Source organism: Coturnix japonica, chromosome 1 (genome assembly GCF_054131305.1).
Source record: "Coturnix japonica strain WE chromosome 1, WE-NBRP24, whole genome shotgun sequence".
Lineage (NCBI taxonomy): Eukaryota > Metazoa > Chordata > Aves > Galliformes > Phasianidae > Coturnix > Coturnix japonica.
Genome location: NC_140663.1, coordinates 171,752,013 through 171,770,890, shown reverse-complemented (window position 1 = coordinate 171,770,890; position 18,878 = coordinate 171,752,013). Strand labels below are relative to the sequence as shown.

Below are 18,878 nucleotides of genomic sequence, written 5' to 3'. Positions count from 1 at the left end.
AATGTCTTAATTTCAGGCTAACTAGAGAGTCACTGTAATGCCCTTAAGGCTTGCTATGAGACTTGCACAGAAAGGGCCATGCCATGCCAATCCAGCCTCAGAATTATGAAAGGATGAACTGGGTCACAAGTCCATAATTTCAAAGAGCAAACAGAGACATCACTTCTAGAAAGGAAAAGAGAACTTTCAAAAGTCCTCCTAGGAATTGGTATTGTAAGAGATGGCCCTCGGGGAGATCTTATTTTCCTTCAGCTGGAACAAACTGGTATACCTTCATATACCTCATACCTTCTGGTATGAGGGAGCTTCTTTAAATTATTTGAGTTAATGCTCCTTTGTGGTACTGAGACTTCACCCATGGACCGTCCTTAGAGCCATATTATTAGAGGCAGCCTATTATCCCATCCAAAGCTTTATTGACTCCCCCTTCTGGGTTTTTATCTGTATAAAATCGCGTTTCTTCTTCTCAAAATATAAGGAATAAGTATTTTATCTTCAATAAAGAGAATGTAAAAGGAAGGTGCTTTCTCGGTGTGGGAGAGGGATGTAAAACGATACCATATTTGACCAGTCACATCATCTCTATGGACATGCATACTCATATGCATGCAGAACTCTGGCACTAAGTTTACTGCTCCCTATCTTCAAAGTCTTCCAATACTACAAAACACTACAATGACAGTAACATACAACAGGCTGAGAAAGGAACTCACCCAGTGAGTGGTGAAAGCCCTGTGAACAACGGTGATTCTCAACACGATGTCCACAAATCTGGACAAATAATACATGATCTACAGAACATGACTTTCAGACATTACTGATACACAGAGGCATGGGTGGCTTTTTGGGCTTAACTAACCTCAAAAAGCAAAGCCATTCCTAAGAAAGAATTTATACAGAAGTTCAAGTCTTCTGGCTGGGAACTCTGATACCAAGATGTCACTACAGCCTTTATTTACATCTAGAGCTGACAAAGAGCTGAACACTATCTGGAAGACAGTTTTGGGACAGTCAGAAGAAGAACTTGTTGCTTTAGGAGGGGAATTTATTAAGAGGCACCAAGTTAGGAGTCCAGCCTGTACTAAACTGGTTGGGATCTAAGCAGTTCTCAAAGGTTTCTCTGAAAATCCTAACTTGAAATTCATAGAAGCATCGAATCGTAGAATGGATTGGGTTGGAAGGAACTCCAAGGACCATCAAGTTTCAACCCCCTGTTAGATTTCTATCTATCCTAGAGTTAGTATGGGGGAAGTCTCTGCAGGAGACCTCTGAAAATGAGATCAGAACTGAACCATAAAACGCTGACAAAGTGCTCAGTGATGAGCCCAACATTTCATTATTTTTGTGTTTATCACATTCTTTTTTCCCTCCCACGTGCTGTTTATCTTTTATCTGCAGCTTTTATTTTGATTTGTATTTCATTATGATTTACTTTCATTTGATAGCTCTCAGTCTATTTACAGAGAACAAAAGAATGCTCAGTGTAGAACAGTAGAATAATAGTGTTTATTTTCACAATTTTGGAACGATCAAATAACTCACAAGTCACAAAGTGGAACCATGCCTGAGGTAGGTTAGGTCATCTCAAGTGTGTGGAAACAAACAGAAATATCCCATTCTTCACTATTGTTTATTATGTTTATGCCACTTGGGAGTTCTAACAATACCATATATATATAACATTTGTTCTTGCTTTCTGCACTATTCGGGTTTTTCTCAAGTATCTTTGGTGCCCCTTTTTTTTTCCAGACGTTGCTATGCTTTGGTGACTTTCTCAACTGATTTAGCAGAACTGTAAGAAATAACCCCCAGGAATGAGCCAGGAGCGCTGAAAAAGAGGTTTTGTTCTCTGAATGCTTCTGTGTTTAAAAAATGGTTCTTTTGAGAGTTGTAACTGGCTTGTTTCAACTTCTCGATTCTTTTTAATGTATGTTTAAAGCTCAGTCCAGCAGAGAGAAACCAAAAGTGTGCTGGTAATGATCGGCAGCCACACAATCCCATCAAATCAATTCTTCTAACACTTTGTCTTTGACATGAGATCCAAACTTGGATGTCTAAAGCCACATCTACCTGCTTAATCCTGCTATTCAAAGAGCTAAAAGTCATGATAGGATGCACTACCTCTTTCATTTGCAACTGCTCACATTACTGGATGTCCAGAGTCCTGCTGAAGGACGACCCAGCTTTGCAGAGTAGCCTAAAATCACAGCCATTTTGCTGGGAAACAAAGACCTGCAACATGCAATGATTCAGCATCTGTGATTTAGGCTGCTGAATTTCACTGCTGGGATGTCTAAGAGTTGGCAGCGGGAGTGATCAGAGTCCTAAGGCTATTTCAACATGAGTATTTGAAAATTAAGTCAGTGAAATTTACTGTTCATTATTCCTCTGGAAAATTCAGGCTTAAACTGAAAGCCTTTTCAATAGTGCTGAATTCCTCGAAACTATCATTGCTTTTCAAAGGAGCTCAGTTGCTTTAGAATAACTACATTTTATCTGTGGTCTTTGCAGCCCAACTTTATGGACTGACAGATTTATTACAGAAACTTTAAGTGCATTAGGACTTCAAACAGAGAAAAAATGGCTCCTTCTGAGTCTTTTCTTAGGTTCACAAAGCTATTCATGACTACGAAAAAATTCCTGCGATTGAAGCATAAATAATCTTGCAGTAATAACCTCAAATAGGATGGGAATGGCTGAGGGGACAGAGAAACAACATTTTTCACTAAAGGATTTCATCATTCATTCCACCCTGCTTTTTCTGTCTGCTTTGGGAAAGATATAACATCTGTAGGGCTGAAGAGCACAGTCAACAAGCAATTGCTGCTCCCAGCTTGCACCTGCCCTGCTTGAGGTCAGACCTCTCTGTAGCAGATGTATCTCAGAACTCACTCAAGAGGTCCAGAACTCTACTTCCCTCCTTTCCACTCATGTCCATAGGAGGGTGAGCACCATCCGCTTGTTTGAAGGCTGCTGCCCCCACCTGGCATGCAGAGGTGAAGAACGTGGAATCTGCACAGGATAGGTCATTCCTGACTGCTGGATGTGAGAAACATCACAGAGAGAGGAAGAGGACATGAGTTCAAGAGACAGCACTGTGATTGCAGGGATCATGGGCAGACATTCACTTTGGTAGCACATAATTTTTCCACCCTAAAAGATTTTATTTCCATCTGGATGGAATAGTGACATAGGCTGGCAGTAGAAGTAGGCTGCAGAGGTTTAGGAATTTTGGTTGAATGAAGGCTGAAAAACAGCCTTTATTGCCCAGCTGAAGGAGTTCTAAGCAGGTTGAGGTACCTGGAGGATGCAAGATGTTATTTCACATTCTTTCCAGAACTACTGAGAGCACTTTCTCGAAAAGCAGGAAATGAGCAAAGAAGCAGCTGCTCCTTTGGGTCTCAGTTCCCATTCTGGGCTGCTGCTGGAGTGGTATCCACATGCACTGCCTCTCATTCCTCCTGTAGTCACCCCAGTGGCTCAGTTTAGCCCTTCATGTGTCACTTCAACCAATTCTGTCACCTGATATAGAAAGAATAAATCACCATCTCCAGGAACAGCAGCACCGTAGACGAAACACAATTGAAATACAACTCTCTTGAAGCAAGAAGCATGAATGTAGCTCAGTATGTCATCTCTTGGTTTGGCCTGCAGAATCAGCGTGGTGAACACCACGGTTCTGATTTCTTGATGTAATCCTTTCTACCTCTCTAAGAAAGACTTCAACATTTACGTCTGGAAAAAATCCAGACCTGTATAAACTGGAAGACGTTATTGTGTGTATTAAAATGTTCACAGGGTATTATCCCACAACCCTTCCCATATTTGTTTTGGAAATCATTACATCTGGAAAATGGGAAAACTTCCAGTTAATTCTTTTACCTTGTAATATCAGCAAACATGAGGGGATGTTGAGATTATTCCCTGCTAAAAAAGAGAAAAAAGAACAAGTAGGATTCAGGACTGTAAGCTAAAAGGGAGTCCTTCAAGTAATACAACATGGCTTAAGTTTACCTTAGGGAAAAAAGGGTGAAAAGTGATTCTTAAAGGGCCTCTGTACTCAGCCCTGGGGAGGGTGTACCTTGAGTACTGTGTTCAGTTTTGGTTCCCTCAAAAAGACACTGAGGCCCTGGAGCATGTTTAGAGAAGGGCAGCAGAGATGTGAATGGTCTGAAGCACAGATCTTTTCCAACTTTAATGATTCTAGGATTCTGTGATTCTAATGCCGGCTCAGTGAAAGGCCACTCACTGCCATTCTAGACAAGCATGCCAAGCATTAGGGAAATCGGTTGTGTTGTGAACTTATGGTTTATGCCCACAAAGCTCACTATAGCCTTCACTTACCCTTGCATACCACTGATGGCACAAGGCTGCAGACCTTCCTCAAAGGCCTTCAGTTCTCTCCTGAAATTTACTTCTTGCAAATTTCCTGGCAATGTTCTGACAGTGCCCTAGAGAGCACACAGCTCAGCCACGTCTCTGAGATCCTCCACAGTTTACCGAGGGAAGCAGGTGTCTGACTGTGCACACAGTGTGTTCACCTGTACTGACCTGAGCTGAAAGATGCATTTATTCTCCAGCTTTCATAACAGCACAGTATTTTGCAGTGAGGATTTAACAGAACTTTATAATGGAAGCATGAGAAGTTCACATGAATGGCAAGAGAACAAGCAGAAGGACAAAATAAGAGTGGAAGAATGAGAAAAGTGGCTGCAAAGCCCTATTCTCCTTGAGTGGGCAGTTCCTGGTGGACAAGAGGAGCTGCTTACAGAAGCACAGCTCAAGAAGGCACTGAGAACTGCACAAGCAGCAGGGAAAAGCTGGATCACCTGTCCCAAGGGAGCAAACAAATACATGGCAAAAAAAGCAATCAGTTGGAAAGCACTATGAGAGAGGAGAGAGGGCAAAGCTCTGCGCTGCTTCCAAATCAAAATGGTTCCAGATTGTTCTGATGCATTAAAATGTTTGGAAGGAAGATTTCCCAGATTCTTCTGTAGTTGTAGTGTGAAGCCTTCCGTGATGTGAAGTCCCTATGAGACCTCACCTGGATTACTGCACCCAGATGTGGAGTCCTCAGTACAGGAGAGACATGGAGCTGTTGGAGTGCATAAAAAATGATGCAAGGGATGTAACATCTCTCCTACAAGGACAGGCTGAGAGAGCTGGGGCTTTTCAGCCTGGAGAAGAGAAGGCTCCAGGGAGAATGGAGAGCAGCCTTACAGTATCTAAATGGGGGCTGTGAGAAAGGAGACAGACTCTGTAGCAGAGTCTATGGGGATAGGACAAGAGGAAATGGTTTCAAACTAAAAGAGGGGAGATTTAGATCAGATATAAGGAAGAAGTTTTTTTCTAATAAGGGTAGTGTAGCAATGGCACAGGTTGCCCATAGAGGTGGTAGATGCCCTGCCCCTAGAGATACTCAAGGTCATGCTGGATGGGACTTAAACACTTAATTTAGCTGTAGGTGTCCCTGTTCATTGCAGAGGAGTTGGACACGATGAACTCTAAGAGTCTCTTTTAGCTCAAATGATTCTGTGATTCTATGGTGACTCACTGTGAGGGCAAGCAGAATTCTTCACACCTCCATCTACCATCATGGGCTGTGATCTCTGATTTCCCTTGCAGACAGCAGACTTGTTAGACACTGAAGATATTAGTAGAAAATGTTCTCAGACAGTGAGAAACATGGAAAGGTGGACAGTGCTTTTCTACATGCAGCCATTGCTACCCGGGTCATCTGTATACCAGTTAGTAACAGTATAGGTGAGCTGGAGAGCTGTAGTGCTGTCCAATAATAAAGATGTCATGCCAAAGCCTGAGAGACATAAGTGGGAGTCTGGCCCAGCTAATACTTGAAACCTGTGTTCTGTCAGCTCAGCTTCAAATTTATATATTCAGATAGAAGAGTCCAGGGCAGTGGGATGCTGCTACATTGCTCACCTGTCTGGCAGAAGACACAGAAATAGGGATATCGTAGCTGTCCTTTAATGAGGCTTACATACATCTGGCATTTTTGACTGTCTAAACTTTAATCCAATGCTGGTATATCTGATAGTGCTGAATTAATAAGGAGCTGGAGTAAGCTAAGCACTCGGAGCATTCAGTTTCCCCATCATTCATGCTGCTTAGCAATTAGCTCTCGCTTTGCCTTTGGTTTTTAGTACTACTCAGAGAAACACTCCACAGGACACCCAGATATTTATTACAAGGCAAGTCCTGAGCCACATCACCCAGCCTCACACCAAGGGAGAGATGCTCCCTGGCATGCATTTAAGTAGCTTTACAGATACAACCTGGTATTCCCATAATACAGCCTTGTCCATATGGCCAGGAGAGCTCCTGAAAGCTTCAAGAACAGAAGGAGGTAAAAGTAAAGTTCCTTAGTGCTTTTTGAATTGAAGTCAGTCTCTTCTTTTCCAAGACGCTGCTGTCCCTGTTCCAAACAAGGCTGAGCTCCCAGGACAGCCCAGCTTGAGACGGGCTGTTAGTCTTTTCCCATGCTACATCACCCCTAGGGCTTCCCAGAATAGAGGACTGCAACCCCATGGAACAGGGCCTGGAGTAAGGTCAGTGCTGTGTTGCCTTCTTCATTACTGCACAGCCAGAGCTGGCAGAGATTCCAAACCTCCTGCTCAGGTCCAAGCAGAGCTGTTGCACATGTGAACAAGGCTGGGTTTTCCTTTATCTGGAGGTGTTTTCCTGAGCTGAGCTGGACAAATCTATATCTTAGGCAACGACTGCCATTTCTGCCTGCAAATAGTTCTTCAAGCAGAGCACTGCAGAAGCAAGAAGTGATGCAGTGGGTCACTGAACCACAAAACCTGTGGATCTGCTCCAAGGGCTGCTCTGAAAGTAACATTTCCTACTTTACTGTGTTGTTGGTCCATGATGTCAGAGGCAAATGTCGGTGGGATGGTAGTAGAGGTTGAACATTCCCAACAATATTCTGTTATGTTTTGTTGCTGTGTGACAGATGGCAGCATAGGGGCAGTCTAACAAGATGGTGTCTTACATGGAAGGGCATATGGAGCAAAGGTGTGGAACTGAATTCCTCCACAAGGGAACTGGCTGATGAAATCGCCAAGCTTCTATTCATCGTATTTGGAAGGTCACGGCAATCTGGTGAAGTTCCTGCTGATTGGAAAAGGGGAAACTTAACCCCCAATTTCAAGACAGGAAAAAAAGAAAAGGAGATCCAGGGAACTACAGGACAGAGAGTCTCACCTCTGTGCTTGGCAAGGTCATGGAGCAGATCCTCCTGAAGGCCCTATTCTGTGATTGACTCCAACACCTGGATCCACATTAGACCATCCCAAATCCAAACCCAATGTCTGAGAGCATTGAATCATGTTGAATCATCAACTGACACTCCTAAATCCTTCTTCTCATGGCTGCTCTCAAGCCATTCTCCACCCAACCTGTACCTGTGCTTAAGATTGTCCCACAGAATCACAGAATGACCCGGGTTGGAAGGGACTTCAAGGATCATGTAGTTCCAAACCCCCTGCCTAGCAGGGCCACCAAACATACACCTTTACTAGATCAGGTTGACCAGGGCCCCGTCCAACCTGGTCTTGAACACCTCCAAGGATGGGGCATCCACAACCTCCCTGGGCAGCCTGTTCCAGGGCCTAACCACTCTCCTAGTAAAGAACTTCCCCCTAACATCCAACCTAAATCTTCCCTCTTTTAACTTAAAACCATTTCCCCGTGTCCTGCTATTGTCAGCCCTTTCGAAGAGTTTACTCCCGTCCTGGGAGTAATTTCCCTTCAGGTATTGAAAGGCTTCAATGAGGTCACCCTGCAACCTTCTCTTCTCTAGGCTGAACGAGCCCAACTCCCTCAGCCTGTCCTCATAGGGGAGGTGCTCCAGCCCCCTGATCATCTTCGTGGCCCTCCTCTGGACTCAGTGATGCCTGTGGATTCCTTCCCACTTGGGATATGTGATTCTGTGATCTGGCTGCAGGTTCTATGATCTGACCCTACCAGCCAAGCTTCACACAACACCTCACTCAGCCACTTTCTACACCAGCACAGAGCATTCACAAACCTCACACAAGACACCACAGGACATCCCAGCACGTCGGGCCCACAAATAACCAGCACTGCAAGCTGGGCCACATGCCAGGGCTGCAGCTGACCTGGCTGCAGAACCACTCCTGCCCCCAAGGATCGAGCCCTCAGCCATCAGCCCTCAGCCCTACCCCCGCCGTCCCGCAGCCACTCTCCCCGCCCCCCGGTGCCGCGGATTGGCTGCGGGGCTCACGCGAGCCCGGCTGGGAAGGGAGGGAGGCCGGGGGGTGGGTGGGAAGAAGCGGCCGCGTTTGCCCGCAAGTAACCCCGGCGGTAGCAGCTCCCCGCACGACCTTTCTCCCGCATCACCGGTGACGCGACGGGAGCATTAACAAGATGGCGGCGCTGAGCAAGTCCATCCCCCACAGCTGCTACGAGATCGGGCACACCTGGCACCCCCGCTGCTCCGTCGCCGTTTTGCATGTCACTCAAGGAGCGCTGGCCGAGTCCCTCCGTATCTACGGCACTCTGTACCTGGTGGGTGGGTGGATGAGGAGGGAGTCTGGGCTGTGTTTGGGGAGGGTATGGGGGTGAAATGGTGGGATCTGAGGTGTTGGGGGTATCATGGAGGGCTCTGTGGGGTGAGAGGTGTGAGGCAGGGCCTGGGGTGAGGGGTGAAGGGCATAGCTGTGGGGAGGAGATGGCGTGGGGTGGTGAGCTCGGTGAGGAGGAGGGCTCTGGGCCTATGTGTGCTATTTTCAGCATTTCCTGGTGTTACGAGGCTTGAAATAGAGAAGAATAATGTGCCCAGCAGGTTAGCGTTATGTCTTTGGCAAGCAGTGAGTGTACCATGCGCGCGGTGCTGTTGGTGGCACCTTGGGAATGGAATCGTGGTTAATCAGTGCCTTAAGATCAAGGTGGTTCCTCTGTGTAATAAAGAAATGAAGCTGAAGGCATATATTAAGGCTTAGAGGGGGTAAAGTGGTCAGGGAGTATCCTACAGGTGAGGTGTTTTGGTTTGGGTGTGCAATTAGACTCAGTTATATCATCTCCGTTGCAGCTGGCTTGTGTCCAGCAAGTTAGGGTGTAGGTAGAGGAGTTGGCATCTGTTTACATCCATCTGAGTAAACATATCCTGCAAGGTGATCTAAGCTGACAGCGCTGCAGGTATATTGCTGTCCCCACCTCCGTGTTCCGGCTATAACGGTGCTCACAGGGCTGAGCAGTGAGCACACTGCAAGTGGAGTCTGAAGCAGAGTAAAACAAGTCACTGTGTCTCCTGCTCTGTGCCAGTGCTGGTGTTATGAAGACAGAAAATGGAAGGGAAGCAGTGAGAGCGCAGCAGTACCTGCATGATTAGTTTAAGCTCTCATTGAGTGAAAATTGAGCATCAGATGACCTGCTAAGGAAGGCTGGTTGGTAGCACTGTGGACCTAAGTAGTTGTCCTGTTTGGCTGTGAATATGTTCAGGCTGGAGTGGCACAAACTGAAGTTGTCAGTGTTTGTATGAATGTACACCAGGCTGGAACAGGAAGCCAATACCAAGAACGTGTCCTCTGTTCTACCTCCCCATTTTCCTTCAGTAATTTTTCCTCTGAGACAATTTCCAGAAGCAGTTTACCATGCAGGGGCATGAGTACTTGTAGCAGCAGAGAACCTGAAGTGAGCTGTGTAGTGATCCATCAGGCTGACTAAGGATAAAGCAGCTAAGGATAAAGCAGCTCTGTAGTTAAATCAAAGTTCTCCAGCAGCCAAACCTGGTAAGTAGGTATGAGCATGAACCTATGTGACATTTCCTGCAGCTGTGGGTTTGGAGGAAAGCTCCCCTAAACCTCAATTGCTCTAAAATCTTGTCATTACCTACAGAAGGAAGAAATGTTTGCCTTCCTTTGCTCACAGAAGTGTAACTGTACTTTGTGTGGTCTTGGACTTTGAATCTGCTCAAGGAGAGCTATGATAATTCATTCACTAACCCAGAAAGAGGTTTGTCTCCTGCCTGTAGCTAGGCTGAATTTTCGGCTGCGTTAATGAATTGAATTAGCTTTAAGAGGGTTTTGATGAGCAGCAGAGCCAGCAGCAGGTGAAAATTGAAAGGGTGCAGTAGGGACTGTGGAGGGTGAAGGAGAAGCCTTGCACATTAAGTAGCTTGGCAGGGAAAGAGCAGTGCTGAATTAAGAGCCATCCCTGAAGTAATTCTTTGTTGGACTTGAAGCTGTATTTGAAAACCTTGTATTTGGAGGTGAAATACGGTGATTGCACAGCACAAACATTCTCTCCTATATTTAGATTCATGTGATAGTGTGAATTCAAGTTACTTTATCTCTGTAGTCCTGTAAGTGGATGTTCAGAGTGTTGCTGGTACTGCTTAACCCCAGTCTAACAGCACAGCACCAAGAAGCTGCATTTCTGTTGTGCTTATTTGTTCCTTTTGTTGCCACATGCTAATAACTAAGGGAAGTAGGTGAAAGAGTTTGCTCTCAAAAGCTTGTGTGGAAATGAATCAGTACGAATGGATGAGAAGACATTGCCAGAGGGTCATTCTGGGTGAGAAGGACATGTGGTTAGGGACAGTTACAGGCCAGAGTCTGAATGTCTACACCCCACATCTCTTAAAAGTTTGAGTGTTCTTCTGTTGGGAGACTGATGGAGCTGAATTTACACTGTGCTGCTGTTTGATGTGTAATGCACTGGCTTTCAGTGCATACCTTGAGGGTTGGTTTAGAAGTAGATTTTGTATCTAAGAGCAAATGTGCCTCTCTAAGTGTATACTTAGTAACCATATAGTAATTTGTAGATGTAGCCAGTGATTGAGTAGTCCTTAATCTTTTTCCTCTGTGCTTAGGTAGGTGTGAAAAGCTTTAGTAATACTGAGGGTGTTTGAGGGAAAGGCAAAACGAATTGCGGTGCTATTTTGTGGGTCTGAGTAGTTGGATTAGTTCTGTGCACTTCATTTTCAGGACGTCTCAGTAAGTACTGCTGCTCCAAGTGCTGTGGATTTGGCCACTCTCCAGAAGAGATTGGAAGACAACGTGGGTTTATGTTGTGTGTGGGATGCAGTTGTGTGTAAACACTGCTGCTTACCTGTCACTTTACCTATCTATCCATCAGTGACACACCTACAGAACCATTTGTGTCTATATTATTCCTTGAAGGCTCAGCTATTATTTATATCTGTTCTTCATTAAGTGATAGTATCACAGAATCGCACACAGAATCACAGAATGACCCGGGTTGGAAGGGACCTCAAGGATCATGTAGTTCCAAACCCCCTGCCTAGCAGGGCCACCAAACATACACATTTACTAGATCAGGTTGCCCAGGGCCCCGTCCAACCTGGTCTTAAACACCTCCAAGGACGGGGCATCCACAACCTCCCTGGGCAGCCTGTTCCAGGGCCTAACCACTCTCCTAGTAAAGAACTTCCCCCTAACATCCAACCTAGATCTTCCCTCTTTTAACTTAAAACCATTTCCCCGTGTCCTGCTATTGTCAGCCCTTTCGAAGTGTTTACTCCCCTCCTGGGAGTAAGTTCCCTTCAGGCGGCAATGAGGTCACCCCGCAACCTTCTCTTCTCTAGGCTGAACAAGCACAACTCCCTCAGCCTGTCCTCATCAGGGAGGTGCTCCAGCCCCCTGATCATCTTTGTGGCCCTCCTCTGGACCCTTTCCAAAATCTCTATGAATCTATGTATCCTTTAGGAGAAAGGATCTTCCTGGCATTCATACCGGGTGCGGTATTGTGGCATTTAGGTGGAGATATACATCTGGCTGGTGGCTTTGTTTGCTTGGAAGCACCCATGTAACTTTTAAAACCTTTTAGATCCAGAGATACCTGAATGCCAGAGCAGCCTGAAATACCTTCTTGAAAAATGTCAGCCACGTCCAACTGCTTCTCATGTGTGTCTGCACTTTAGCTCAAATGGAGCCATGTTTGGATATAAAGGTCATTTTAAAACACCATGGTGAGTTGATGTGAGCTGTGGATTCCTCTGGAGCAGTATGTCTTTCATGCAAAAAGTGTAAGTTATCAAGTCCTGAGATGATAGGTGATATTCTGACATCTTCTTACGCAATCAGAGTTAAATTAATTTTATTTTTTTCAGCCACTAACCCTCTGAAACATCATGAAAATAACCATTGAGGTTTTAGGATTAGAGACCACTTGAGTCAAGCAGCTGTATGCAGACAGGATGAGAGGCTAAGAAGGTAATAACCTGAAGAATTCAGAAATTGCAGTGTGTGTGCAGTCTCACTAATGTTTTGGATATAAAGTGGCTGTAATTAAGATTGCTTGCATTTCACAAGTGAAGTGTTCCTTTGTGTAGCTCTTCTGGGAGGCTTGCTTTTTGTGGAACATAGAATCATAGAATGTTCTGGATTGAAAAGGACCACAAAGATCATCTAGTTTCAACCCTCCCGCCATGGGCAGGGTCACAAACCACCAGATCAGGCTGCCCAGGGCCACATCCAGCGTGGATGAACAGCTCCAAATTCAACCAATAGATATTTAGTTCCAGGTCTTACATAGCTTCTTCTGCATCTTCTGTGAGCTATCCTGATTAGCAGGCCAGGATGTGATGTTTCTCTTCATTACTTATTTTGAACTACTGAATCATTAAGGTTGGAAAAAACTACTATGACTGTATAGTCCAACCATGGACCCATCCCCCCCGTGCCTACTAACCATGTCCCTCAGTGCTACATCTCCACATTATGTGAACTCTTTCAGTGATATCATCTCCACCACCTCCCTGGGCAGACTGCTCCGATACCTCCATGCTCTTTCTGAGCAGATATTTTTTCTTAATATCCAACCTGAATCTCCTCTGGTGCAACCTGAGGCCGTTACTGCCATGCTGTGCAACAGAAGAGAAACTTAGTAACTCCAGAAGAGTCAGATGTAACAGGTACTGGACGTTCATTGATTCATAACTCACCAGGAAGGTTCTGAATCACAGAATGACCTGGGTTGGAAGGGACCTTAAGGATCATGAAGTTCCAACCTCCTGCCTGGCAGGGCCACCAAACTTCCACATTTACTAGATCAGGTTGCCCAGGGCCCCATCCTACCTGGCCTTGAACACCTCCAAGGATGGGGCATCCACAACCTCCCTGGGCGGCCTGTTAAGCTTTGTTGTCATTAGTTACAGCATTTATTGAGGCTCCTGGATGAAAGGATAAAAAATGCTGAACTCCTATCTTAAAAAACAAGCAAAACAATCAACAAAGCAGCCACCTATGGATGTAGACTTGTTTCAAACTCTCAGTCTTGATCTTTGAAGAAAATTTTGCTGAAGACCTTCGTCACAAGTTGGTGGGGAAAGGGATGAAGGGTCCAGCTGTGAGTGGCTGCATTATCAGGTCTCAGCTGTCTTGGCATCTGCTGCCTTTGGTTCCCATTGATTTCATGTGGGAAGCCTGCCATTCATTACACGTGTCAGGGCAAAGTCCTCTGTTTCCTGAAGGGCTGAAGGTTTTTCATGTTTTGTTTTGTGGTTCATATTCCAGTAGATGGAAATGCTTAATCAATAATATGAGGTGATGTAACTAGATGTGATAGTAACGTTTCCTTTCATAAGATAAAAATGGTTTGATTGTTACTTTGCAATGGAGATAATTCATCTGACTTCTTGCCTGTGGGATGGCGGAGTTGTTTGTGTCCTTCCCCTTGTCATTCTCCTGACCTGGCCATCTGTCCCTGCTTAATTTAAGCCAGGCTCCCTCCTTCCTTTTACAACTTGATATGTAATTTTCCTGGCTGTACCGACACCCTATGGGATATGGCCAGAGCCCAGCCCAAGGGCAGCTGGTGCCTGCCAGCACTGCCTCTCTCCAGCCTCGCTTCTTCATAGGGAGACCTGTTTGGATTCATCCTGAGCCAAGCCTGGAGCACCAAGCACCAAACAGATGCTGCTTTATCAGTCCACATAGGCACAGATATCTGTGTTGTTTGTGCTGTGTATGGTTAGTTATTTGGAGACAGGGTGGGGTGCTTCAGAAGGCTGTTAGCACTACCCTGTAACATGCTTCTGCATATTGGGATGGGGCCCATCAAGGAATGGGATTTGTTTATGGCATGACCTGATGCTATAATCACGTGCTGGGTTATCTGATCATCTCAGCTCTGTACTGTGTTCTGAGAGACCTGCAGGTCGGTGCGTTCTTGCTTTCAGGTTCTTCTGGAAGCCACTTTAATTATGACTAAAATTAGTTTGAATGTTCCTAAAGAAGGAGCCTGGTAGCAACATCTACATTCCAGTCTGCAATCATTTTGGTCTGTTCAGGCAGCTTTTAGGACAGTCTAGTAACATTCCTGAATAAAAGTAAAATAGACCAAAACAATTGTCTGGTGAGATGCTTGTTTCAGTGGGGAAAAGTCCAAACATTTCAAAAGAATCAGTGGGGGAATTTCACTGAGGTGTTGATGCTTAAAAGTGCAAGGATGGCCTGGAGTCTGCACTGCAGTGATGGAGAGAGTTGACAGAGCAATGAGCTCAGCGCAGGCACTGGGAACCAGCAAACCTGGCAAAGGGGCTTCTGTCAAGCAGGTGTATATCTGTTCTCTGTGGCTTGAGAGTGATGCCAGAACTGAAGGTAATCAGAGAGTACCTGAATGCTCCTGTTTGTTTCTATTATTTTTTACTTGAGTGAATGATATGCAAAGTTGAAAACGTACCAAAACTAAACACAACAAAACAACCCACATCCCTAATGCTCAACATCTCTCAAGGCACAGAGGAAGGAAGTTGGAGGGCAGAGCAGGGGAACACAGTCTTCCTTGCTGTATTGCAGGAGCTGACTTATGAGATTATAAAGCTTCACTTCCATATTTCTTTTATCAGTGAAATCAGGGTGGTACCAGCTAATTGGGGAGCACGAGATCTGAACGTATTAGAGGAGTCACTGGGAACAAATTGCTGGTGTAGACAACAGTGTCTTTCGAAACATTAAAGTTACCTGAGGGCATTTTGTGATTAAGTCATTCCAGAGTGCTTAAAAATAATTTTTAAGGCAAGAGAGTAAAGTCCTTAGAAAATTCATTCAGAATTGCAAGAATGCGGAACATTAAGCGTATGTGTATTAATTAATGTATTAAAATATAGCTTTGAAATAAATCTGACATCAGTCTGAGAATCACTTGTGTGGCATGAGGCATTTTCTTAGCTGGTTTAAATGCTGAGGATTGCTTTGCTTTCAGTTTTCTCCAGAAGTCCCTAAGGAGGGGAAGCAGGGAGGTGCCAGGCCCTGCTCAGGGGACCTGATTATGGGATGGCACAGAGCTGCATTGGGGAGACTCAGTCTGGGCATTAAGAAAAATGTCTTTATGATAAGGGTGAGCAGGCAATGGAACAGGGTTGCTGGAGACGTGGTTGATATCAGTGCTCAAGAAACATAGCACAGTGCTCTCGATAATACAGTTATAGCCCTGAAGAGATCGAGCAGTTGGGCTGGATCGTCTCTAAGGGTCCATTCCCATAACTTGTGTTGTGAGGGTTTCCATAGCTTGTTAGTGACTTGCTGAGTATATATCATATAAACCACACAGCACAGCATTATTGGTAGTGTCTAAATTTGCATTTTACATTTGCCCAAGCACTCTAGATAGCTTGGGCTATCTAGATAACAAACTTAAGTTTGTTATAATGTGCTCAATTTTAGTGGCACTTGTGAAAGAATAAAGCAGAAATGATTATGCTTTTTTCCCCCAGCTTTTATCAGTCAGTGTTGCATGCTGGGCTAAGTTCATAGAATCATAGAATGGCCTGGGATGAAGAGGACCACAATGATCATCCAGATTCAACCCCCCTGCTATGTGTAGGGTTGCCAGCCTCCAGACCAGGCTGCCCAGAGCCACATCCAGCCTGGTCTTGGTTGCCTCGAGGGATGGGGCATCCATGTTCACTAAAGCTTGATGGAGATGTTTGCATTCTTAAACATAAAGTTTGTACAAACTTAAGAAGTGGTGGCTTGAAGGAGATGAACGAATAATGCTGTATTCACACAGCAGAGCTGGTGCAAGTTCTGTGTTTTTTAGCCTGCCACAGAATCTGTCAGCGTGTGTATGTTGGTCATCACTTGCATTGAGTCAAGCCAGTGCCATCTGTAGTTCATAGAATCATAGAATTGCTCAGGTTGGAAAACACCTTACAGATCATCAAGTCCAACCACAACGTAACCACACTACCCTAACTCTAAATCATATCCCTGAGTATCACATCCAAGTGGTTTTTAAACACATCCAGGGATGGTGACTCAACTTATTCAGGAGGCTTCACCTGATGATGTGCACAGTATTAAACTAATTGTCTTATTTGGAACCAGAAATGTTTTCCCTGGAAGTCAGTCTGACAGGTCTGGTTCTGTCCCAGCCTTCTTTCAGCACGTGGCTGTAGGGCAGAAGTGGCACACGACAGAAATTAGGGTGTATTTCATCACTCTGACTTCTTACCACTGTGTGGGTGTTACTTGTCTTACTGTGAATGCACAAGTTTAGCTGTCTGAGAACTGAAGTGCTGGGATCGAAGTTTTGCCCAGATCCCCATATGTTTCCTGTTTTGAATCTGGAAATATCTGTGTTTTCTGTGGACTGTGTTGATCTGTAAGGAGATCAAGACCCATAATATATGGATGCAAAGAGGGAAGCTGCAAAGTCGTGAAAGCCCTGAACATCTTCCCTGAGACAGTGCATGACTTGTTTTAAATTCCTTTTTGCTCTTGGTTGTTTGAGCATCTAGAAGAGTGTTTCTTGTAGGGCATTGAGACAAGTGAGATTTACTGGTGGGCTACTTTAGAAGCTGAGAGTGCTGAGCTGTGTGTCCCCCTCTGGAGCTGTGTATTCTTTATCTACAGAGAGCAGATCTCTTTGAGGAAGTGCTATTACCTAACTGGTGCTTCATGTTAATGACATCCACATTGGTTTATATGGTAGAGCTGGATAGAACATCAGCTATATAGTGAGCATTGATTTTTTTAGGTCTTCTGTTCCCTTTCTAGTCTCCTCCTTAGATATGTATGCTGGGTAATACTTTGATTTTACAGCTTTGTCACTTGTTTTTAAACGGATGATATGTAGCACGTAGGCAAATGAGAAGCACAAGCTGCCTTGTGCCCGCTAGTCAGAAAGCAGCACAGTCAGCATTATTTGTTAGCATCTGTGAAACTGTTCCACACTCCTTGTGATATTTCTCAGAAGAAAAAAAGGAGAGGAAAGATCACATTGTACTGCAAAGGGTTATCTTGTTATCTTTTTAGTTCCATGAAATCATGATCTCGTAGTGGTATGAAGGGTGCATTCTCCCATGTCTTGGATTGCAGGTAGATCTCAGGGTTAGGAGGAGAGGTGAGGCAGCACAAGCAGTGTGAAAGCAAAGGGAAGGAATATGGTGTCTGGGTTTTGTGCAGTGGCAAACACTCATGGCATTATAATACTGCTTTGCTCCACTCATGTTGCGGGCATGCCATGCTTTCTTACTAATGCTGGAAATCTGTAGTGGTTTGTAAGCGCGGAAGAATTTTTCTGCTGCTCTGTCTCAAAAAGAGAAGAATGGAGCTGAGAAATTATGGAGAGGAAAGAAGAGCATCAGGAGGCATGGAGCTGTTTTGGCCACTCTTGGATATGTGGTAATGAACTGTTTAGAACAGTCAGTTGACTCAGAATTGCAGTTCTTTATTGTTACAGTGAGTAACATCCCAAACTTAATCTGCCTGTGCTAAGGTTACAAAGCAGACTTCCCTTAGGTACCCAAGTCAAGGAGTCTGAGGATTCATCTGCTCCTTTTACTCAGGCTGCCGAGGCCCCATCCAACCTGGCCTTCTGCTCCATCTGTTAGCACTCTCTTCATGGGCATTGAAGCTTGCCAAGGAGGTAGCTACTGGGCTTCCTAATAGCCCTTTTGTTCCATGCTGGTATCTGTTGTTAATGTCTGGTGCTAAGCCTTCAGCGAAGCATTTGGCCTTCATCACAGTGACCTCCCAATTCGCCTGAATGGAGTTTATCCCAGTGGGAATCAGGAAATGCCATGGGCTGACAGGTTTCCGATTCTCTCTTGCCTATTTCAACTGTAAGAGTACTTTTTGTAACTGTGGAGAGCTGGAAGGGAGTATAAGGTGGTGTCTGGAAGCATCATTGGTGTTTGTTCCATGTAATTGCACCATTGATGGTGGGGGAAAAGAGAGGTGTTTCCTCAGCCTGGCCTTTGTGTTGTTTTTCCTGGTTCTCTTCTGCCTTTCATGTAGGAGTTGAGTAGTGAAGAGAAGGGAAAGTGGAAAACTAGTATAAAACTTATTGGAGAAGCTACAGAATAACTTTATAATAAGCTTTTGATTTGACATTGCTTTATAACATACCGATATTTTCTTTTTTATATATTTAAAAGAAACACAACAGGATATACAGAAGTATAACATGCTCGTTTGGAGGAAACAAGACTGTATGCTTCAGCTCGAAGGTTGTGCCCTTTAAAAAGAAAAAAATTCTTCTGTTCCAAATGTTCACAACCTTTGTACAGTAGACTGGAAATAGCTGAGGAGGTGGCAACAAGTAATCTGCTGTTTAGTCTGCATTAAGACTTTGCTGCAACAAAACGATTATCTGGATTGCATTGTTGCCTAATCCATTATGGCTTAAACAGTCTTGACATGTGATGAAGTGGTGCTTTAATCTATTTTCAGAAGTCTGTTCGTGCATATGTTTCTCCTTAATCCTTAGCTCAGGCTTTGTTTTGGGCACTTGTTTTGGCAGAGCTCTCTTATGGTTAGTTCTAGCAGAACTATCTCTGTCTCTAAAACATCTTTGCCTTTAGCAAACAGTTCTTCATAACATAAATTCAACTGACCAAGCAGAGCGCTCACTTTTCAGATCCAACC

The 18,878-nt window shown here is 44.6% G+C and overlaps 1 protein-coding gene across 8 annotated transcripts in view; it reads left to right on the top strand.

Annotated features, from left to right (window-relative positions):
- TMEM135 (transmembrane protein 135) overlaps nt 1–18,878 on the top strand; it is a 165,914-nt gene that overhangs the window by 7,735 nt on the left and 139,301 nt on the right. For 4 of the 8 annotated variants that reach the window (XM_015852398.3, XM_015852397.3, XM_085536502.1 and 1 more), the window contains exon 1: nt 8,387–8,550. The exons of 3 other annotated variants lie outside the window; for them this stretch is intronic. In XM_015852398.3, the coding sequence (XP_015707884.1) occupies nt 8,495–8,550 (56 nt within the window). In that variant the 5' untranslated portion in view covers nt 8,387–8,494. Of the gene's footprint in view, nt 1–8,386; nt 8,551–9,596; nt 9,774–18,878 lie in introns of those variants that run through there. One more of the 8 variants, XM_085536501.1, reaches the window with a different exon arrangement.